General features: G+C 35.1%; 2 protein-coding genes across 9 annotated transcripts in view; both read left to right on the top strand.

Annotated features, from left to right (window-relative positions):
* The window catches only part of LOC110448589 (transcription factor 20-like), a 44,897-nt gene extending 30,943 nt beyond the window's left edge, over window positions 1–13,954 (top strand). The window contains exons 6-8 of one of the 2 annotated variants that reach the window (XM_021494920.1): window positions 559–608; window positions 7,308–7,362; window positions 9,740–13,954. In XM_021494920.1, coding sequence (XP_021350595.1) covers window positions 559–608; window positions 7,308–7,355 — 98 coding nt within the window. In that variant the 3' untranslated portion in view covers window positions 7,356–7,362; window positions 9,740–13,954. The remainder of the gene's footprint in view (window positions 1–558; window positions 609–7,307; window positions 7,363–9,739) is intronic. The other variant, XM_021494921.1, reaches the window with a different exon arrangement.
* Window positions 13,955–18,207: 4,253 nt separating this feature from the next.
* LOC110448588 (myosin heavy chain, non-muscle-like) overlaps window positions 18,208–24,613 on the top strand; it is a 57,608-nt gene continuing 51,202 nt past the window's right edge. For 6 of the 7 annotated variants that reach the window (XM_021494918.1, XM_021494917.1, XM_021494916.1 and 3 more), the window contains exons 1-2: window positions 18,580–19,148; window positions 22,893–23,049. In XM_021494918.1, coding sequence (XP_021350593.1) covers window positions 18,795–19,148; window positions 22,893–23,049 — 511 coding nt within the window. In that variant the 5' untranslated portion in view covers window positions 18,580–18,794. Of the gene's footprint in view, window positions 18,287–18,579; window positions 19,149–22,892; window positions 23,050–24,613 lie in introns of those variants that run through there. The other variant, XM_021494914.1, reaches the window with a different exon arrangement.

Here is a 24,613-nt window from a genome sequence, read left to right as displayed (position 1 = left end):
TTTCATTTAACAGATAGAATCCATGTATGCTAAATCTATTTCGCTTATTAATTTCATAATTTAGTAAATGATTATATTGTTTATCTTTAAACAAAATACAAGAAGTAATGCATTTCTGCAGCTTTTATTTGATTTTAAAATGATATTTTGGGGAACAGCATGGATAGATACATGTGGAATCAAAATTGTTGGACAGAAAAAGCAGAAAGTATATTTCAATGGACAGGTTTTATTATAGAGAAATTAACTTGTTCTTATTGTGATAAGTCATAGTGTGTTTACGATGGTCTTTTTAGGCAGTTTCTCTGTAAATAGATTATCAGTCCTGATCAAAGTCAAGCTCAAAAAACCTTAAAAAAAAATTCCAGAGAATCTATTGTCAAACCTGTACCGTGGGGAGGTCGGGGTTAACGAGTACAGCAAAGTGACATCTGTAGCACAATGTCATTTGTTACCATAAAAAAAAAATGGGTTTCAGAAATCACTGTCAGTAAGCCCTAGGGCTATTGTCAGTTTGAAAGGATTTTCAATTAACTGTTTGGTTGATCTTTTTAACAGGATGTAGTTTAGAAGAAGAGAATTTCTCCCTATGGTGTCCAAAACACAAGGTGAGTATATACACATGAAAGGTATTGACAGGAGTTACACCTATCACATGGTTAAACATTTTGGTTTGTTTACATAATATTACCACTTTTTTAATACAAACACTGCTTATTGCCTGCTGTTATAAATGGTACGCCAACCTTGTTTTCTGTGATAAATATCCAAGAGGATATTTTATGTGACAGTATATATAGGCTAGTGTCATTTATTAATCCTGTCTATCTGGTTGATTTGAGCAAAATAAACAGATGCCATTTTGCTAATTATTGCTTCAGCTTGCTATCCTGTTTTGTCCATTATAAACACATGAAATGAAAAGGGATCAAATGTGAACAGGGTTTATCTGTGTACATAGCCTGGTATACAGAGAAGCTATTTTCCCCCGTAATAGCACTGTATGTCTGATCTGTTTAAGTAATGAGTACATCTAGTTGAAATATGTTATTACCATTTACACTACATGTAGTATGAAATATTTAAGTCATTTTATACAGAAGTATTTCGTATAAATCATATCTGTAATGCATTTCATCGTTTCACAGAATCAAACATGTTTTTAGTTTAGAATTTTGAAAATAAAAGAAAACAAAACAAAAAAATAAAAAAAATAACAACAGTCAAACTCGGAACCTATCCACTTCCAATCCTACACTTTACTTATTTTACTATCCAGGAATCATAAATGCATATCATCAAAATGAGAGATAAACACCTTATTTCTCTTCAATGTCAGTCAGTGTATTTTGATCTTTTGTAACACTGGCCTACCATTATGAATTTCAAACGCTTTGATGATCTGGTAAACATATGACTCATAATGACTGAGGCTATTGCTGCCACTGTAAAATAGTGGTTTATCATGGTAATTATTGTAACATACCTCTCTAGTGTGTTTATAGCTACAACATCACCAACATAAACTCTCATCTATTGAGGGATCAGGGGTCAGTATCAAAACAAAAAGGACAATGGTCCTGTGACAGTGACTTTACAAATCATTCCAGTAGCACAGTCAATATTTCAAAAGTGTAAAGCATTTCTTCTATTTTTGCAAAGCCGTCACGTTGTAAAAAAAATGTTTGAAGCGTTAATACATCAAAACACTTTCTTTGAGCAGCTGTTTACAGCCAAGCTACATATTATTTTTATATCATTTTAATAATACATATATTACCGAGAACACTATCAAATGGAATTGAGCTCAATTCAACATTTCGGCATTATTTACACAAGACGCATCACACATTCAATTATGCAAGTAGGCTTAGTCATTAATGTAAGAGTAGGTTGGAAGTTGTGTCCCAGGTGTAACAGCCCATTTTTGTCTAGGTTTAGCATGGAAAAACAATACTACAGAACTGCTGGTCTTGTCTATCAGTTCTATCAAGTGAAAGAAGGCCAGATATTGACTCTTCTCTGTCTGGGGTTTAGTATGTCATAGGGATACTAGATATTAACTCGTCTCTAGTCTAGGGTTTAGTATGGGATAGGAATACTAGATATTGACTCGTCTCTGGGTTAGGTATTAGATAGGGTTACTAGATATTGACTCGTCTCTAGTCTGGGGTTTAAGTATGAGATAGGAATACTAGATATTGACATGTCTCTGGGTTAGTTATTAGATATGGTTACTAGATATTGACTCGTCTCTGTCTGGGGGTTTAGTATGGGATAGGAATACTAGATATTGACTTGTCTCTGGGTTAGGTATTATATAGGGTTACTAGATATTGACTCGTCTCTGTTTAGGGTTTAAGTATGAAATAGGAATACTAGATATTGACTCGTTTCTGTCTGGGAGTTTAGTATGAGATAGGGATACTAGATATTGACTTGTCTCTGTCTGGGGGTTAGGTATTAGATAGGGTTACTAGATATTGACTTGTCTCTGTCTGGGAGTTTAGTATGGGATAGGGTTACTAGATATTGACAGTCTCTGTTTTGGTGTTATGTGTGGGATAGAGATACTAGATATTGTCAGTCTCTGTGTAGGTGTTATGTGTTGGGTTAGGTATTAGATAGGGTTACTAGATATTGACTCGTCTCTGGGTTAGGTATTAGATAGGATTACTAGATATTGACTCGTCTCTGTCTGGGGGTTAGTATGAGATAGGAATGCTAGATATTGACTCGTCTCTGTCTGGGGGTTTAGTATAGGATAGGAATGCTAGATATGGACTCGTCTCTGGGTTAGGTATTAGATAGGGTTACTAGATATTGACTCTTCTCTGTCTGGGGGTTTAGTATGGGATAGAAATACTAGATATTGACTCGTCTCTGGGTTAGGTATTAGATAGGGTTACTAGATATTGACTCGTCTCTGTCTTAGGTATTGGATAGGGTTCCAGATATTGACTCGTCTCTGGGTTAGGTATTAGATAGGGTTACTAGATATTGACAGTCTCTGTGTAGGCGTTATGTGTGGGATAGAGACACTAGATATTAACAGTCTCTGTGTAGGTGTTATGTGTGTGATAGTTATACTAGATATTGACAGTCACTGTGTAGGTGTTATGGGTGGGCTAGAGATACTAGATATTGACAGTCACTGTCTAGGTGTTATGTGTGGGATAGAGATACTAGATATTGACAGTGTCTGTGTAGGTGTTATGTGTGGGATAGCGATACTAGATATTGACAGTCTCTGTGTGGGTGTTATGTGTGGGATAGAGACACTAGATATTGTCAGTCTTTGTGTAGGTGTTATGTGTGGGATAGAGAAACTAGATATTGACAGTCTCTGTGTAGGTGTTATGCGTGGGATAGAGATACTAGATATTGACAGTCTCTGTGTAGGAGTTATGTGTGGGATAGAGATACTAGATATTCACAGTCTCTGAGTAGGTGTTATGTGTGGGATAGAGACAATAGATATTGACAGTCTCTGTGTAGGTGTAATTTGTGGGATAGAGATACTAGATATTGACAGTCACTGTGTAGGTGTTATGTGTGGGATAGAGATATTAGATATTGACAGTCACTGTCTAGGTGTTATGTGTGGGATAGAGATACTTACTAGATATTGACTCGTCTCTGGGTTAGGTATTAGATAGGGCTACTAGATATTGACTCTTCTCTGTCTGGGGGTTTAGTATGGGATAGAAATACTAGATATTGACTCGTCTATGGGTTAGGTATTAGATAGGGTTACTAGATATTGACTCGTCTCTGTCTGGGGGTTTAGTATGGGATAGAAATACTAGATATTGACTCATCTCTGGGTTAGGTATTAGATAGGGTTACTAGATATTGACTTGTCTGGGGGTTAGGTATTAGATAGGGTTACTAGATATTGACTCTTCTCTGTCTGGGGTTTAATATGTCATAGGAATGCTAGATATTGACTCGTCTCTGTCTGGGGGTTAGAATGGGATAGGAATGCTAGATATTGACTCATCTCTGGGTTAGGTATTAGATAGGGTTACTAGATATTGACAGTCTCTGTGTAGGAGTTATGTGTGGGATAGAGATACTAGATATCGACAGTCTCTGTGTAGGTGTAATTTGTGGGATAGAGATACTAGATATTGACAGTGTCTGTGTAGGTGTTATGTGTGGGATAGCGATACTAGATATTGACAGTCACTGTGTCGGTGTTATGCGTGGGATAGAGATACTAGATATTGACAGTCTCTGTGTAGGAGTTATGTGTGGGATAGAGATACTAGATATTCACAGTCTCTGAGTAGGTGTTATGTGTGGGATAGAGACAATACCCAGGTGTAACAGCCCATTTTTGTCTAGGTTTAGCATGGAAAAACAATACTACAGAACTGCTGGTCTTGTCTATCAGTTCTATCAAGTGAAAGAAGGCCAGATATTGACTCTTCTCTGTCTGGGGTTTAATATGTCATAGGAATGCTAGATATTGACTCGTCTCTGGGTTAGGTATTATATAGGGTTACTAGATATTGACTTGTCTCTGTCTGGGGGTTTAGTATGGGATAGGTATACTAGATATTGACTCGTCTCTGTCTGGGAGTTTAGTATGAGATAGGGATACTAGATATTGACTCGTCTCTGTCTGGGAGTTTAGTATGAGATAGGAATACTAGATATTGACTCGTCTCTGGGTTAGGTATCAGATAGGGTTACTAGATATTGACTTGTCTCTGTCTGGGGGTTAGTATGGGATAGGAATGCTAGATATTGACTCATCTCTGGGTTAGGTATTAGATAGGGTTACTAGATATTGACAGTCTCTGTGTAGGTGTAATTTGTGGGATAGAGATACTAGATATTGACAGTGTCTGTGTAGGTGTTATGTGTGGGATAGCGATACTAGATATTGACAGTCACTGTGTCGGTGTTATGTGTGGGATAGAGATACTAGATATTGACAGTGTCTGTGTAGGTGTTATGTGTGGGATAGCGATACTAGATATTGACAGTCTCTGTGTGGGTGTTATGTGTGGGATAGAGACACTAGATATTGACCATCTCTGTGTAGGTGTTATGTGTGGGATAGAGATACTTACTAGATATTGACTCGTCTCTGGGTTAGGTATCAGATAGGGTTACTAGATATTGACTTGTCTGGGGGTTAGGTATTAGATAGGGTTACTAGATATTGACAGTCTCTGTGTAGGTGTTATGTGTGGGATAGAGACACTAGAAAACTCAGCATATATGTACAGTACAGCGATGTCACTTATTGATCAGCACTGCGCTTTGGCATTCTGCATGGAAAGATTGATTTTTGTTTGTTAATTTAAGAACTTTGGCATGAGATTACTGTTGATAAGAATGTTTGAAATTTCATGCATCGCGGAAATGATAACATTGGAAAAGCTTCTTGTTAATTGCATTGTGGAGATCTGATGATGACTTTATATTGATGGCCTGAATGCTCATAAATGTCTTTATGTGTATTTAACGTAATATGAAATTTGAAAATTATATCAGAAATTTGATAATATCTTGGTTACTAGAAACGTGATGAATAATGCAAGTGTTCTTCATCCTTGTGTGAAATTATCATTAAAACTATTACGAGGTCACCCTGGGCAGTACCTAAGGGTGCTCTGTTTCTGTGATCCACAATGAAACCTCAATCAATTAAATTAGTTTGTACCAGGAAAAATGTTGGAATGATCTGGCTGTTAAAAGATTTGGAACAATAACAATTATGTAGGAGACAAAATCATCTGATTAAATACTAGGATGTTTGACCCATCAAAGATATCACTTTTAGTGGCCCTCCTGAAATATGATCTGATATAGAATGAAACCTGGTAAGCTTGACCTTATCAGGTCCAGGAAATATTAATGTAATTTTTCTGGGTAATCTAGTTTTATGAGGAAACCATTAGGATTTTCTAGCTCAGAACTAAATTAGTAAGGAAGATTATTGGAATTTTCTTCCGAAGTAAACCGGGTTGAACTATATCTAAGTTATATCTTGTGTTTAGAGTTACAGGATGAATAATACATAAACATTAATAGATTTTTTACCTGTTTTGAAATATTCTTCTATGACTCACATTGGACCTATTGAGATCTTGACACAGGTTGTGACTGGAATGTGTAGCCAAAGGACAAGAATTTCATATTCAAATTAAATTTATCCATTTAAATATCTTCAAATTGATTTTTTAATGTTACAAGTTTTGTTACACTCCATCAGACATGTTTCATCTAGTGCTATTGAAATAGGGTTCTAAATTAAGAAACAATTTGAGTTACAATTTTGTCGATCATCTTATTTACATATTAAATACAAATTTGTATATTACAACATATGACTCTCTTAACTGAAATGTTCCAAAATTGGAATGGCCCTTTTAGTACAAGTACTGTATGCTGTGAAGTTTATATTCAATATCTAGAAAATGGACCTGTAATAGGATCAATTACATTTCTGTAAAATCACCATTAGTATGGCATTTCTCAACCATTTTTGTCCTCCTTTTAGGAAAGACTTCTTGAAAGTGTTCAGTCATCAAGATTGTAAGATTTCTTGTCAATTAATTGTATTTAAAAATTTCAATAAATTACTCATATGCACAGTTTGTGTTTTTGTAGGACATAAAAGTTGTGGGTAAATTCAGGCATATAGCAAGGCTATTACATTTTGAGGATCAAAAAGCCTATTTTTGGGGAGTTTTTGAGAGGTCATATATGTACCCCCATATGGCGGTAAACTGGAACCCTGCAAGTATCCCATTGGCCAACATGTACATTTTCAACCAAAGTTAATTTGACTTTGTGCTGTTGCATATAAGATGGTAACTTGCGACCACATTCACTGGCACAAAGTGACCAACTAAATGCAATTGTTAACAACTGCAAGTATGTGTATTGATAATATATATATATTGTGACTGAATACTAACACACACAACCAAGAGTGCTGTGACTCCTTTTTGCTTTATCAAAGTTATCCATTGAGAACATTGGGACATTTGGACATCAGTAAATTTTGAGTTGTTTAGCTTTTAAAAGGAAATACCGAAACTGAACATTCTTTTTTGACTGGAGTTGTTCAAATTGCTTAACAAAACAGGCAATAATGATGATTATTTTACATGGTTAGTTGTACGTTGGTTGGTACAGGGCACCTTTGCATGAATAAATTTAGCTGTATCCAAAATTTCCCAATTTTAAAGACATGTGCACCCTCGTACTTAACAGGAAAGAAAAGCATGAGAATTATTCATATATATATATATATATATGTGCTCTTATATTTTTGCCTGCAGGTTAAGAAGAAGTATAAAGCTGCAGATTCCTCTATGTCCAAGACATGACACCTCGGTAACTTTACTGTCATTATGTCCTTATTATGTCAGAGCTGACACCTCGGTAACTAGGGTTACACAAAATTGTCAGGATATTTCAAAAATTGTTGTAATGTCTCTCTTTTGTCAGACATGACATTTCTGTTTATTTTATTTGTCATAACGTCCTTGTTTTGTCAGACATGACATTTCTGTTCATTAGCTGACCTGGCCCAAAGGGCCAAGTGAGCTTATGCTGTGGCGCAGCGTCCGTTGTACGTCTATTTTTCGCTACTTGTCCTTAACAGCTCGGAAGCTTTTGACCAAATAAGGTCTGGAGCATCATTGGCCAAGGGGTTCTCAATTCTGTATAAACGGAGGGTATGACCCCCCTGGGGGCAGAGGGTAGGGGGGAAATAGATAAATCTTCGAAAATCTTGTTCTTCTCAACCAATAGAAGGATTTTGACCAAATTTGTTCTAGAACATATTTGGACAAAGGAACCTCAAGTTTATATAAACGGAGGGTGTGGCCTACCTTAGGGGCAAAGGGATGGGACCTAATAGGGGAAATACAGGAAAAATTCTCCTATTGTACAAGTGAAGGGGTTTAAACAAAATGCAATCTGAAGCATGCTTAGGGACAATAGAATTAATTTTGTATCAACTGTGGTGTGTGGGGCCCTTCTTTGGGGCAGATGGGTGGGGTGGGGGGCCCTTTAGGGGAAATAGAGGAAAACATTAAAGGTCCTTCTCTTTTTTCTACCATTAAGGGGATTTTAACCAAACTTGTGCTAAAGCATCTTTGGGCAAAGGGAATTTATTTTGTATAAATGGAGGATGTGCCCCTCCCCTGGGAAATAATATACCAAGTGAGCTATTAAAGCCCCTGGGCCTCTTTTCCTATTTGTCATAACGTCCTTGTTTTGTCAGATATGACATTTCGATACATTGTATTTGTCATATCGTCCTTGTTTTGTCAGATATGACATTTCGATACATTGTATTTGTCATAATATCCTTGTTTTGTCAGATATGACATTTCTATACATTGTATTTGTCATAGCGTCCTTGTTTTGTCAGATATGACATTTCCATACATTGTATTTGTCATAGCGTCCTTGTTTTGTCAGATAAGACATTTCTATACATTGTATTTGTCATAACATCCTTGTTTTGTCAGATATGACATTTCTATACATTGTATTTGTCATAACGTCCTTGTTTTGTCAGATATGACATTTCTATACATTGTATTTGTCATAGCGTCCTTGTTTTGTCAGATATGACATTTCTATACATTGTATTTGTCATAACGTCCTTGTTTTGTCAGATATGACATTTCTATACATTGTATTTGTCATAACGTCCTTGTTTTGTCAGATATGACATTTCTATACATTGTATTTGTCATAACGTCCTTGTTTTGTCAGATAAGACGTTTCTATACATTGTATTTGTCATAACGTCCTTGTTTTGTCAGATATGACATTTCTATATATTGAATTTGTCATAACATCCTTGTTTTGTCAGATAAGACATTTCTATACATTGTATTTGTCATAACGTCTTTGTTTTGTCAAGACATGACATTATGTTAAATGTTGTTATACACATACTACTAAATAATCGTCATAATGTCTGTCTTTTGTCAGATAGTTGTTTTGCTGTTTTAATAGACAGGACCTTTTCATAATGTCATGCTTTCTTCTAGCATGTGTAAAGTTCAAATTATGTTATTATTTTGTTTATCTCTTTCAAACTGTCTTGAAAAAAGCCAATGCCTGAATTGCTAACAATGTATAAGTAAGGAATAGCTAACCTGTTGTTTTAATTGGTCAATGAATCCATGAATCCTTCTATGGCATAATATCAGCTTACACTTAGTGCTTCTGGGGCTTCTGGGCTAGAGCTTGCTTAAAGAAGTGATGTTTAACATTGCCTGATTTCCAATATAAAGACTTCAGAATTAAGAATTTTGCATGTGAAATGATGACTGTTATGCACAATATTTCCCATTTTTGTATTCATAAATTTGTTTCATTGTACATGTTAGTCTCGACAGTCTTTCCAATTTAAAGCTTGGCTCTAAAAATCTGCATAACCATTCTTTTTAGACAATGTATTTCTGTGAATTGGTTAGATTTCTTCCAAAACTGGCTACATTAAAGATTTAGAAAAAGAAAAGGAATTTCAGTTAGTTTGCAGAGTTTTGGTTACGGTAGTTACGGAAACGGGTTTCTATATAATATGCCATTTTAAATTATATTTTCGGGAAACCCCATTTATCATATAGGAAATCTATCTAAATTGTGTAGTCTTTGCGTCGGTATTGCGGTGGAGCATATATGGGTTAACGTCTTCCAGAGTTTAAAGATCAGAAAATGATTACAAGTTGTTTTGTTTCTTTTCCAGACTCATTAGTCGTCAGTATGAATCCCAAACACTTGCCGATGGACTTCAGCCCCAAGAGCCACATTGGGTAATGTCCGGCCACAAGGGGGCAAGAGAAGTGATGCAAGGACTGACCAGAACCTGGTCAAGACTACTGACCACCCAGCAGAGACAGTAGCCTTAGAAAGCAATATCTAAATCTAGCTGTTTTGCTTTGTTTAAGAAAAAGGACAGTGACAAAAGCTTTGTAAAGAAATGGTTCAACTGGGTCAAAATCTCGAGATAGCCAGAAGGATTAAACACGAACTGTGACATCGCTTTAAGGATACTTGTTAAACATGAAGTACAAGACTTTTTATCTTTCACATTATCAGAGAATTTTTGTAATTTTTCATGAAAATCTACTTCTAAATTACAATCAACCTGAAATATGAAAAATTTACTGACCATTAGACTTTAATATTTCACATGGTCATCACCTTTTGTCGGGGAAATAATGTCAGGAAATTTTCTTGACGCCAAAGTCTAAAAGACAGTGTTGATAAGCAATTTGTAAAAACTACACTAAGACATATTTTACAGGGTCTAAAACTTTTTTCTGCAGGTCTCAAATTCAAATCTTTTTTGTAAACAAGCTACAAAATATGTTGAACCTGCTACCTATATGAATACTGCATTATAAATGAGACTTAAATCTTGCACATTGTCAAAGACTTTTTGCGGGGATTTAATATCAGAAACTAGACATTAAAATAAGTTACAAAGGTACTTTCTTCAGAAACAATGGCCAAGATATTGAATAGAAACACCAGACAGAATCTACAGAAGTATGGAGGAGTCAGAAAATACATAATCAAGATACATTTATCATGTTTACATATTAACAAGCTGGAAGCTTTTCATGAATGCAAGATTGAGAAGTTTAAGGCCATAAGAATGTAGACGATATGAGTTATGTCCCTTGACTAAGATAGGGTAATGTCCCTTTGTTGGATCTGTTTAGTATCTTTTATATTGAAATCTATAACCGAGGAAGAGAATGATTAATAACTGTTATATTTTTAAGACTCTAGTCAAATGTGGTGTTAACTGTTCGTTCCCATTTGTGAGTACCATAGTAGTTGTTTCTCTATGTGAAAAGATATATGATACTAGTAGTACCAATCTGAATGAAATACAAAGCCTGCGTGATTGTTTAAGATCAAGATTATATGTACAAAGTCTGGTATCATCTTGCACTTTAAAACAACATTTCCGCCTTTCTTTACAAGTTTTAAGAAATCTTAGATGCATTCCTGATACATTGAAAGATTTTTATGGATTTTATAGTAATACATGTAATGAGAAAAGTCTATCACTTAAAACAATTTATAAAAACTTTCACTTAAATGCATTGCAGAAACAAGGCTACTGGAAAAAGGAATTATGATACACCTGCTCAATTCTAGTACCCCTCCAATGTAACATTTAGTCTTTGTTATGCAAAGCGCATTCCTAGCTGGTTGATCTTTCAGATGCTGTGTGAGTGAAGATAGAGCAGGCCATGTGTTGGGGGTGGAAACCTACTGATAAGTCATGTCGGCAATATTTTAAGTACGTTCGATCGCTTTAGATCGCTTGATCTATGCGTTTCATTCAGATTGTAAATTTACATCCAGCTAAGGATGAGCTGATTTGATTAAGTATTACACTTGTGTTACTACAATAGAACCTTGTTTGTGTGGACATTTTCCTTTAAAGAATGCACTTGATATTATTTTTTGGAAGTTTAATCAGAAAAAATAGTAAATCAGTTTAAGAGCAAGTTAACAAAAGAGGAAAACTCTGGTGTCCAGATTAACAAGGTTCAATACATCTATTACAATGTTGTAACCATTGTTGTGAAAAAAGTATTTTTGTATTTGGGAAACCAACTCGTATTGTTAAATCTAGTGTGTTCACAGTTACGGTCAAAGTAAGGAAATAGATTTGTCATTTTAAAAACTATGTATGGTCAAGCTCCTATATTTGGTGAAGAAAGATTTTCCTGAAATTTTGTTTGTATTGAAGTGCAAGTTTATTATTTTCCATTTTAATTAGGTTAGATGAAACTTCTAATTATTTGCTATTACAGCATTTACTTCAACCATATGTATTTTCCTTCACTTTTATTTCTCCTTAAGTGACTGTCAAATTGTTGTTGCTTTTTTTTCTATTTAACGAATCTCCAATATACCCAAAGTTTCTTACTGCATTGACATATTAATCTTCAATTATACAAGATAAAGAAGTGGTCTATTTTAGAAACTTAAGTCTTAACCATATTATTAAGCCTACACTACGAATCTACAGTAAAAAAAAATGGTTGTTGGAGCCCTTATTAATCCCTTACCACTACTAGAGAGGCCTAGAATTTTACACTCTGCCAGTCAATCTGTTAGTGTGTCGAATGGTCTTTTTTACAGACAATTGCCAAATTTTGTTTATTGAGTAACTCATTGCATAGCAGAGTGTTGCATACCACAATCTTGTGCCCAATTTTATGCAGAGTTATCGCCCTTTATTTACCATGCATTACCTTGTCTGGGGCATTGTTCATGCAATGTCGCATATAATGCCAAATATTTAAATACTGCACTGAAATAGGGTCTTGTGCTCCACTCTCCACAGAGGTATGGCCCTTTGTCCATTTTTGTCCAGAAATGGGTTTTATGGATTGTTCACAATATAATTATCTGCATTATTTAAATTGTTAGACAATATTCTCCATTATTTATGATCAAAAATATTTTGTGCTCTGTATGATCAGAAAAAGGTTTGTTTTCAATTATTTACCTTCATTCAGTAATGCTGAATCTAAATCATTGTTACATTTTACTATTCAGTCACAAATTGAAATTTCCATTGATGAGATTACAAAAAGTGGACCAGAATCATAAAATGTTTGTAACATCATTTGAATTTTTTTTTATGAACCTGGAGTTTGTTTTTTTTTATTTGATTTTCCTTTAAAATGCTGGTTTGTATGTGCAGTAGATATCCTGCCATAAGAAAAGTGTTCAGCAATTAATGTTGTTGAGAATTTCTCAATTAATGAAGTTTTTGAAAACTGCTAATTTATGTTTTGGCACTAAAATATCTATTAGTTAATTACATTTAAGCAAATGTTTTTTTCTGAAAAATCTATACATATATAATAAAAAAACAACCAATCTTTAATTTATTTCAGAATGCAGGAAAATAAAGGTTGTCTAGCTAAGAGTTCTGATAAGTATTATTGCTAAAGGGCAATTTCCACTGTTCCTTGATGTCCCAACTGTAAGCAGACCAATTGAATTACAATTTGGTTTCATGACTATTAAAGCAGATCCTTATTTTACAAATTTGATAGAAGGGAGGTAACTCCTTACCATTTTTTGTATTTCAGCAATAAATAGGCTCATTACAAAATAACAGATTATAAGGAAGTTAAAATTATGTGTTGATGACAGTTGTAGTTTCATTGTGTAATCATTAACTATTGTTCCCCCATCAAAGTGATCATCATACAGTAGCATACTCGGTTCTATATCATCCTTGTAAGTTGGTCGAAACATACTACTCCCTGGAGCAGAAACAAACTGATAGGGCACAACATTCAAACAGGAAAAGTGTGAAGCTTTCGCACAAGAACTTGTAGTAGAACAAATGTATTGTATCATTTTTTTAGCAGGTCTTCAATTATCATATTCTTAACCATATTCATTCCATATGGACGAACTAATAATTACAAAATTTATTTAGATCATTCAAAATGAATCTAAGTGGAATCTTTCAGGGAATTTAAAGTTCACACCAAAGCTGTAATGATAAAACAGATTTTGAGACAATTTTTATTTAATTTTCCCTTTTGAGAGTCGAGAAATTGAAGCCTGTATCAGCCCTATGTGGTCAGCGGGGCTTAAGAACTGTCTGTGTTCTATTTATCCTGCTTTTAAGCCTATAAATAAATGTACTTATACATGTATACAATGCTGTAGATTGGAGAATGTGCATGTCAGCTATATTTTTCTGATTCTCTAAGAAATAGATTTTTCATGGCTACGAGCTTTACGCAACATCAGACAATATTTCCATTATATGGTGAAAGTACTGGAGGTGTATGAGTGGTCATGATTATAAGTGATTTGTGTCATTTTAAGACGGACGTCTTATAAACTTTGTACAGTTTTCCTTTTTTTATGAAAATAAAAAGAGAAATAAAATTATTTCATTACACATATTTTGTTTTGTATATATTTGTGGTGTTATGTATACACTGGCATTTTGAAATCGTTCCAAGGTCTTACCCCAGAGTAAACCAGACAGATCCATAACACCAGCTAGTATCTGGCTTTTGTACCTCTCAACCACCATCAAAAGGGACTACAAAATGAATCGTCTCGTTGTTCAGATCAGATCTGGCACACTCTGTCCTCGTGAATTGGCACATCTTGTATAGGTGTACTTCCTGGGATGGCCGAGTGTCCCATACTGAAATCGGCTCTTGTGTCCCGCTGTATGCAGAGTTATGGCCCTTTGTTCCCCATGCACAATATATATGCATGATATCCTGTACAGACAACTGCTAGATTTTGCACACAATTTTGTATTGAAATGATTGATTGTCTTATAGGGATAATTGGTTTGATGAATGGTCTTATAGTGATAGCAGGGTCTCGTGGCCAGCTTTATCAAAAACGAACTGGTGAGGATAGCTCAAAGAAATTTTAGAAATATAAGTAGGATCGCAAGGGTGTCGCTTACAAGGATTGGGTTCATAGTCAAAGGTCAAGATCACATGGAGGTCAATTGTCAAATTCATTATCCCATTACTTCTACTGCCGATGATAGCTCTATAAAATTTATAGATTCATGTAGGATGGCAAGGCTGTGTCGCGCACCAGTTTGGGGTTCGTATGTCCAAGGTCAAGGTCTCATAAAGTTCAAAGGTCGCATTGTTTTAATATGCATTCTTGCGCCTGCACACTTTATTCCAGTCATCAGTTTTACTGATTTTCTTGCCTTTGTACCAAATATTGTCCTGGTGGAGGCTTGGCAATAAAACAAGAACAGAATAGTACTTGCACACAAACAAACATGTAAACAGTTTGCCACACTCAAGGTAAAGTTTTTCATTGTCTTCTCTATGAATATTATACTGAATAGATTTGTGCACGTTTCTATGGAACAACAGTGTAAAAGGAATAAGCTAAGTGGATTTGACCTTCGCACTGACATTATTAGTGCATGCTAGGGAAATGCTGTTTTCGATGCAACTAGAAAGTTCAATATCATTTTGGCTATCGTAGTTTGTAAAATTTAACATCGTTATTTCAATTGGCACAACCTATTTATTGATCGCAGTCACATTGACACAGGGAAATTCGAAGTTATTCTAACAGTTAGAAAGTTGTTTGAAATTTAGACAAATGAAGACTAAAATAAAGTATGATGATATGTCCGAGACTGGTTAAGAAATTACATCAGCAGAATGAGGGAGATACCAAGACAACGTTATTTATTCCAACGTGACGCCCAAGAGAAAACCATAGATTATGCACACAAAAAAAACACTACATCTCTGGTCATCTGTCCTTAGGAGCTGTTCTTTATTTTTGCAGGCCACTCAAGGTAAAGAGAATTGTTTTACTTACTGATCTCTGCATATGTGTTCTAGACCATATTTGAGTCTACAATATAGATAGTTTTGAAAAAAATACATGTATTGTCAGCGAATTATCAACCAATGGGAAGATTTATCTTAAGATATATATGTAATTACATACAATCTTCAACCATTTCTTTTGTCTTTTCTTTTGTTCATACATATCGTTGATACTTGTTTGAGGAACTTCCCTGGTTTCATGAGCATCCACCTGTCTTGCGATTTTGTCCAGAGACATGTTTACAAACACGTACGAATGACAGTTTGATGGAATTTAAATTTGAAAGTGTCGCTTGATGGATTTTTTTATTTGAAGCATCAATCATAACCATGTATTGTATTGTATTGTATTGTGTATTGTATTGTGCTGTGTTGTGTTGTATTGTATCGTATCGTATCGTATTGTATTGTACTATCGGTTCGGGGTCTACGTGAGGCAGTCGCCAGGTACTGGTCGCAGGTCGGTCGTTTTTCTCTGGGTACTCAAGCTTTCCTCCACCGCCAGAACGATTGATCGTCTTATAGGGATAATTGGTTTGATGAATGGTCTTATAGTGATAACAGGGTCTCGTGGCCAGCTTTATCAAAAACGAACTGATGAGGATAGCTCAAAGAAATTTTAGAAATATAAGTAGTACTGGCCGCAGGTCGGTCGTTTTTCTCTGGGTACTCAAGCTTTCCTCCACCGCCAAAACCTGGCACGTGACAATAGCTGTTAATAGGACGTACAACACAAACTATCGCAAAATTGAGTTAAAGAGGAAAAGAAATCCTGGTTGTTAATTGCATTGTCAATATCACTTAATAAAAAAATCCACTTAATAAACATGTATTCCTTCTTTAAAACTAAATTTCAGTTAAAATGATATCATCTATCACCTATTTTCGCCAAATACATGCATATATAACGGTAGGTGATCAAACGTGGCCGTTCACGATTCATGGATGACAAAACCACGCCAGTTTTTGCTATTGTAGCTGGAAATTGTTAAGTTAGTGATTGTAACTTGGTCTACACAGCTGACTTGCGCTCAAAGAAGTAAATTTCACATAAATATGGGGATTTTAACAAAGTATCAATCTGATTAAAATCCTATCCTGCACCGATTTGGGAGCGCTGACCTCATTGGGGTTTAGGATATGATCTAAATCAGATTGGAAAAGTCATACAGGTCGATCTGATCTTAGAAAGCACTGTTAATGACCTGGATTTTGTTCGGTTACTTCATATAATATCCACGTCGGTTCTCGTTTATTTACACTGCATACCGCACAGTTTGGTATAAAATCCCCGAATGATATAAATATATTATTTACAAGTAACTGTATACATAGATAGTTTTTTTAAAGTTCCAACAATGTGCACCTGTCAATACACTGTCAATTAAGGGAATATGCTACCTTTTCTAAAAAAAATATATATGTTTAGTTAGAGTTATCTCCCATAGATAACCACCACACTTGCTTCTCTTCCTTTTGGCTGTTTGTTTTGCATGGCCTTTCTGATTTGACTTTTTGTAAATGAAAACTTTTCGTGGACAAACCCTAAAGGATGGTAAAGCAGGTCTGCAAAGTATTTGACAAAGCTGTCCAGAAAACAACATCGGATCACTACCCCCGTCTCAATTTCATGAACGAAGAACTCTGGTCCAAATGGTCAACTGGCCATGGTCAGGGTGGGTTTCTTTCTTTCATAAAACAGGTGCGTGACGGAACATGGATATTCGGGAAACTCGACAACAGCAGCTGGTAATATATTGGTAGCGTACGTATAGCATTAACTGATGTCATATAGCGCATAGCGCATACATATTATATTGTCCGATCATTTCTTGTTTCGTCGGCCCAGTACAGTGAGAAGTATTTTAGTCAAGTCCCTATCCGCACTTGCAGTGTGTTTCAACGGCATTTTTTTCTTTTGATTGTGATCAAATTCTGGTTAAATCGTCCCAATATCTGTTCCCCAAAATTGTGAAATTTTGATTGTACATACAATATAACGGGAAAATGACGTAACTTCGTGAAAAACTTAAATAGTACGTCAATGTGTTTTGTTATTTATTGGCCTCAATAACATTACCACCGTGTCTGTTGATGCGTACAAATGTATGTACTGTACATATATAAATATGTATGCTGTGGAGTTAGGAAGTTGCAACAGCTTTAAACATGTATTCACCACTTCACTAACGACAATACATATGATGGTTAAATTATTATTAAATTAACATAAGTCATATGTTTGTTGAACATATGCAATCGTTATTCATGTGTAATTATCAGAAGCCTAAATCAGGGAATCTCTGATTCTATTACTATTTTATCAAATGATTCTACTATGAAATAACGGTACTGAAACTTATCTTTTTTCTTTCTTTTTTTTCCAAATCATCACAGATATCTGCCTGGTATATATCTAGTCTTCCGATTGAGAGATATAGTGAACATACTTCCTTTGAAAGTTTACGGCAAGACATTGACATATTTGTTTCGTCGTATAGGCTAACAGTGATATATATATATCCCTCTTATAAGAAACTATACTAATCCGTTTGGCGATATGCATCACTAACGAATTCTATTTTTAATATATTAATTAAACATTGACAATCCACAGGAATGTCTAAGTGCTATTTGCTTTATCTTGTTACGTAATGTGTCCTTAATTTTTCTTTATATTTATTTAATACGTTTTGCCTTATTTGGTAAATTACTGATGTCGCGAGTGTCCTTGTAAACAGGAAGCACGCCTGCACCTTCCGTATGAGATCATTTTTTGGTGAGGTGACGTCACTGTACTGATCTCACCGACAGACTGGTATGCTTACGACCCACTGGTACATAACTTACTTGACAAACATGAGATAGGGGAATCCGGTTTGGGACTGGACACATTCGTAAAGGTATTTGTGTATTGAAGTGTCATATCCGACAGATGGGATTCCAGACTGGGGTTGTTACTAAAACAATATTTCATATGTAAGGTAGAATGCACTGTTTCTTTATATTTATATTTGTTATGTATTAAATAATATTTTTATATGAATTGGATTTTAATTCTACATAAAATCATACCAAATACATGAGGTCCTAATAAAGAGGAAAATGTGTGTGTGAATATTAGAATAACTTTTGAGATGATCCCCCGCATCGTACCTAGCCTCTGCTCAAATCACGTGACATTCATTGAATTTCCTGTGTGAATATAGAGGCGGGCGGCGGCCCGGTAGACATGGTTTGAACATTGAATGGTCATTTTGCAACTTTAGACGATTGTGCCATCGTGACATTATCATTCTTGAATTTCATTGTTTTGTAGGGATTTATTTTAACGTTTGATACACGGGAGACAGCAGAGTAATCAGTTTCCACACTTTCTGAAGTCGTGTGGATCATTTGCAAAATTTCAAAATGGCGGACGATCCGTACGCTGGTGTGAGCGCTCAGGAGCTCAAGTATCTTGCAGTTGATAGGAATCGTATAAATGATCCTATGGTACAAGCAGAATGGGCAGCAAAAAGATTAATTTGGGTTCCTCACGAAGTCCATGGCTTTTGTGCTGCCAGTGTCGTTTCGGAAAAGGGGGATGAATTAGAAGTCGAACTTGACGATAGTGGAAAACATGTGAAGGTTCACCGGGATGACTGTCAGAAAATGAACCCCCCTAAGTTTTCCAAAGTTGAGGATATGGCCGAATTGACATGTCTCAACGAAGCATCAGTCCTTCATAATTTGAAAGATCGATACTATTCAGGTCTAATTTACGTAAGTATCAATGTATTTCGAAGCCGAAAAAGAGCACACCCCAAAAAAGTGCATTCTTTATTGACACAGTCGCACTATGATGCACCAAGTTAACACCGGGGCATGAATCACAATGTGGCAATCCCTAATGAATTCTGTTATCAGTAGAACTGTCTTAGACAAAATCAGTATTTTATAAATCGTGTTGGAATATATGATGTGAACAAAATAATCTTAATAGTTTCATCTATACGCTATGTTACAAAATGTAATGCATGCACTTGTGATGCAGTGACAGCTTATTCATTTATTATAAATGTTTCCCACAAATATTGTGAAAAAGTGTCATCTAGAAATTATTCATGGTGGAAACCCACACAGATTGATCTACTAGTGTGTAAACATTGAACTGAGTGGATGGTTTTTACAGTGTTATAAATGATAAATCGGATATAACAAGCATTAATGACAATGATAGCTATTGTCAGACTTGACATTGTACTCATGTTTTTTCTAAAGATGCTAGCTTTGCATTCATGGCGAAATGAATTGATTTTTTTTAGGGGAGGATGAACCCCTCTAATGTACTATCTATGGGGTTTTCCCTACTACATTTTTTTGTATTACAAAAAAATATAAAACCCTGCAATGTAAACCTTTATTGCACTTATTGTAGTTCCTAGTTGTAATCTGCCCTGACAATTACCTAGGTGACGGGAGAGGTCATGAGTCATCTGTTAGATGCTGATAAGACATTGATTTTATAAGGGTGTACAGAGGTACATTACGGTATTTGGCTTCAAATTAAATGACACCCTGCTTTAGTTATCTGATCCATTTCCTTTCATTTTCAAATTTGGTCATGAAGTCACCCATTGTAACCCGACAATGTCATTACGTGTAATAACAGAGATTAACCAAATACAATTTACACCCCCTATTGTAAATGATTCCTTACCAGGAAATGGGTTATATAGTATTTCCTGATACTAATTGAGCTCAGGCTCTAGTTTATGACAAACTTTTCATTCCAACTGCTGGAAATTTGGCAATGGCTATGTCATATAACTTAGAGTAGAAGGGACTACCAAGTTATTTTGGAATGTCCGTTCCTGGTCCTGCATTTGATGTTGACATTTTGTCGGATAAACCCTTGTCAAAGCTGTTGTTAACTTGTATCTTGGTAGTTTTAGTGCACTATAAAGGTATATAGAATTGAACCTTCAATAAAAAGTTGTATAAAACTAACAGCTGTACAATTTGTGCAATAAAACCTTAATTGTACCAGGAAATCCTGCCGATTAGAATCCACTAATCAAAAGTGTTTCTAATTTTGGTATACATAAATTTAACCCCTTAAAGATGGTATAAAACTTCCTTATGAGCTGTTTTTATAGTGTATTGGCTGCGATAATTGTATATAGGTCACAGTGCTGGAGGTCTATAGGTTGTCGTGGTTGAGTGCTTCTAAAATTAGGACAGCTAGTATGTATATTCGTCTGACAGGTGGACAGGTGATCAGATGGCCATGGACAGGTGAAGAAATTTACATGTACAATATACCCCACCCTGCCCCAACTGGTGACCAGACTGATTTTTTTTCTAACTTTTTTCTCGTAGTTATGTCACTTGATCAGTATGCATGGCAGTTGTTAATTATGTAATTTGTCTTTGTGCCTGGTAATTTGTTTCTTCCAAAACTTGGTCATAAGCAAGTGCTAAAGGTATTCATTAATTACTTGGCCTGTTGCCTAAAACTAATACATTTCTAGTTGATACCAGTTTCTTTTAAATATCCCACATTGCCCATTTTCGTCAATCTCTTAAGCGAATGGATTATTCAAAATTCTTTTCTGTAAAAACACCGATTTCTGAAGACCCCTTACGAAATGTTGCACTTTCAAGACTTTTTACTTTGAAGTTCACACATTGTTTAAGAAGTTTGTAAGTCTTAGTGTTATGTGCCGATAGAAAAGTGAACTACTATTTTACTAAGGCAAGAGTTTTAGTTGACTTAGTCAGCATACCTGTCATAAAGATGTCCAGGTGGAGAGGGTGTTATCTGGAACCAGGGGTAGTAACATGTTGATGGTATACAGATACACTTAAAGATAGCTGTGTTGTTATATCACCTGTAGGAGTTATCTGGGCAGGGACTAAATGGCTCACCATTATTTGATGTTGGCAAACACAAATGTGGGCACCAGTGTTTACCCCCTTTAATTACACACTGGCTGTCCTCCAGTGGTATAAACCAGATGTAAGAGATACATCCTGTAGTCATTTCTTAGTAATACTACTTTTCTTATAAGATTAAGGAAACAGCTCTCATCTACATATTATTTGAGGACCAATAAGGCAGAGGAAACAGTTTTGTTAAATAAATGTTTTTGTACCTCGAGTGCAATGCCAATAATGAGACTTTTCAACGGTCTGTGGTTTGTTCTTCCTCCTTATGAGACTAGATACAGAAATAACTTTTTCATTCAGGACTTAATTAGCATGTCCACAATTATTTCCCCGATTATGAAAAGCAACTTTTTTTCCAGTGGTTGCATTAACAAAATTACAAAGGAATGCACTCAAGTTTGAAGTGTTATAAAATGAGCCATTCAAAAGGATAATTGTTTGATTTTATCTTTTAAACATTCAGTACACAGCAGTTTGTTAGAGAAATACTTCCTAGAGCTCTACACGTACCCAGTCTGTAATTTATAATGATTAACTAGTAAATGGATAACTGGGCCACAAAGTTAGATTATTCATGCTTCACAAAAGAGTGATTGATGCATGGAACATGAGTAAAACTAACAGACACAACAGGAAGTACATCACCCCTCCAGCTTAATACTTAAAAACGTGCACTGGCTACAGCAAGGGAAGAATGACCCATTTATAGACCATTCAGTTTATAATGCAAGCTTGGTTGGCAATCTGCCCAAATTTGCATTATTCTTTTTAATTTCCCCTACTAATTACACAACTTGAAGAGTAAGATAACAAAAGCTACACACATACAGTATATATACAGTAGAAATCTAGTGTAACAAGAAGGTATACTACCTTTTTTTATGTGAAGAGTTAGATTGCAAGTATTAATTTGGATTTTGTTTTTACAGTGAACATTTAAATCTTACAAATTTATATAAAATTTATTTTTACTTTATACGTCATGCATCAGTTGAACAATTGGCATGAAATGCTGCATAACGATGAGTAAACATTTATCAGTTTCATCATTTGATATTTCTCTTACAATCATACCACCAGGGGTTTACCAATCTTTATTGGTAATACACTGTACCATCTTGACAAGATAGATATATATGTGTAGTCAAATAAACCTACTTCAAATGTATATTTTGTGCTATAAGTAGTTTCAGATGAAGATAAGTTTCAATTTTGTGTTAAAATTTAATGTTTAATTGAATTTAGATGTAAAAAAAAAAGTCATATGTATCACCAAATACGACAAATTGGAGATATTTGGATTTTAGTTTGAGGTTAAAACATATTTCATCTTTTTAAAAACGTCTTTATATTCTATAATATGGAAATTCCCTTAACAATTAATTACCTACCGTATATATTCAAATAAGCATGCCCGGTGTTAAAAGTTAACTGGTTGGTAAAGAAGTGTTCTCATAGCATAAATGTAAGTAAATGTATGATAAGAAGATTTTATAAAGTTTACTAATTCATAAAATTTGGGTTATAACCTACAGGAATAGACAGTAAATATTGGCCTGTTCATTTCAATTTCAGACATACTCTGGTCTGTTTTGTGTGGTGGTGAACCCATACAAAAGACTACCAATCTACACAGAAAAAGTCATCGATTTGTACAAGGGCAAAAAGCGACATGAAGTTCCACCCCATGTTTTCGCCATCACAGACGCAGCATACCGCAGCATGTTACAAGGTAAGGAAGAGGATAACATCAACATGTTAATTCTGTTGTCTTCAGAGATTCCGCTGTTTCTTATATTCAGTTACATTAAATTCACTTATATTGTGTTAAAAACAAACTTAGTCTTTATTACCACTGTTCCAAAAATTCTCAAGCAAGCAATACTATTTATCAGTATTTTTTTTTATAAAGTTTCACTGCCGAATACAGGCCATTTCCCCTAGCTGAAATGTGCCTTATTTTCCCAAAATGACCAAAAACTGAGAAATATATTCCCAATTTCAATACAAATAATGCTATGTTTTCCTTATTCATAAAGGAACAGGCTGTTTGTAAAAATACTGTTTATATCATGTAGGAATACATTTTGTATAATGAGACATCTCAGATACACTTTGAGTCCCCCTAGTGCCTACAATATATTCCCCCATTTATATTGTGTGGTGAACAAACAAAAAGGGTGGTCAATAAACTTATTGCAGTGCTGACAGTTTTGTTGATAAGGTATTGCATAGATCTATGGGTGCAAATTGTAAAGACATATATGTCTCTTTAACTGATCTAGAGGCAGTGTTGTTACCAATCCCCTACAATACTTTACTACAGGTAAATTGTTTCAAAAAAAAAATCAGTATTCCTTTACTTCGAGTGTGTCAATGGGATAAATTTAGCAGACAAATGTACATTTGTAGTGGAAGAAGTCCAATAAGGTTTGACTAACATTGCGATAAAAACATTTTTTTCTAAAGTTTGTAACACCGTGTAGAGGTGACTGCCATGTTGAAGCGTTGAACCTACACAGGTTTGTAATTTGAATAATGTTTCCCCATGAACATGCAAGGAAAACAAACTGCCATACATTTATAAGATTCTTCTGTTTGAGGCTAGCTGATAAGTTTCATTTTGTATAGGTCTTGTTCTACAAAGTCAAAAGTCAGGATGGCTTTAGCATGATAAAATCACGTTTGTGTACTGTGGGTTTTATTTATGGTCTTAAACAGGACTCTGTGTTAAATATTGGCCTACTAGAAGAAAAAACTGCTGACATGAATGGGGAAAAAATATAAGGAAATGTTATATATTTGTTGTGGATGTTCTACCTAAGAAGTTATTTCCTCATCGACTAGGAACATTGGTTTGGGTTAAGAGTTCATGGCTTTGGTATATATACTGATCATCAATCCTGTGCCACTCAATATCATTCATGCTGACATTTATATATATATATATTAGTGGACCTTACAGCTGGTTTTAAGAGGGCTTGGAAAGTCTGGCCACTGTATATATATTGTTTATAAATGGATGTACTTGTGTACTTCATAAATAAAACTTCAGCATTTCAGTGTGCGCCAACTTTTCAACGATAGTCCCATGATGGCCATAGAACTAAGTGTTACGGCTACAGAATCTTGAAAATCTATAAAAGATCCTCTAAATCCTAGATCTATGGGGGAACACTGGCATTTTGCTTTGACAATATATATATATTCTGAGTTGATGTAATGTAATAATGCACTGAAAAGTATGATCCATTTTTAGCTCACCTGGCACGAAGTGCCAAGTGAGCTTATGCCGT

The sequence above is a fragment of the Mizuhopecten yessoensis genome, unplaced genomic scaffold, assembly GCF_002113885.1.
Source record: "Mizuhopecten yessoensis strain PY_sf001 unplaced genomic scaffold, ASM211388v2 scaffold4121, whole genome shotgun sequence".
Classification (NCBI taxonomy): Eukaryota; Metazoa; Mollusca; class Bivalvia; order Pectinida; family Pectinidae; genus Mizuhopecten; species Mizuhopecten yessoensis.
Note: the sequence above shows the minus strand (reverse complement) of the source record. Positions and strands in the feature narration are given on the sequence as shown.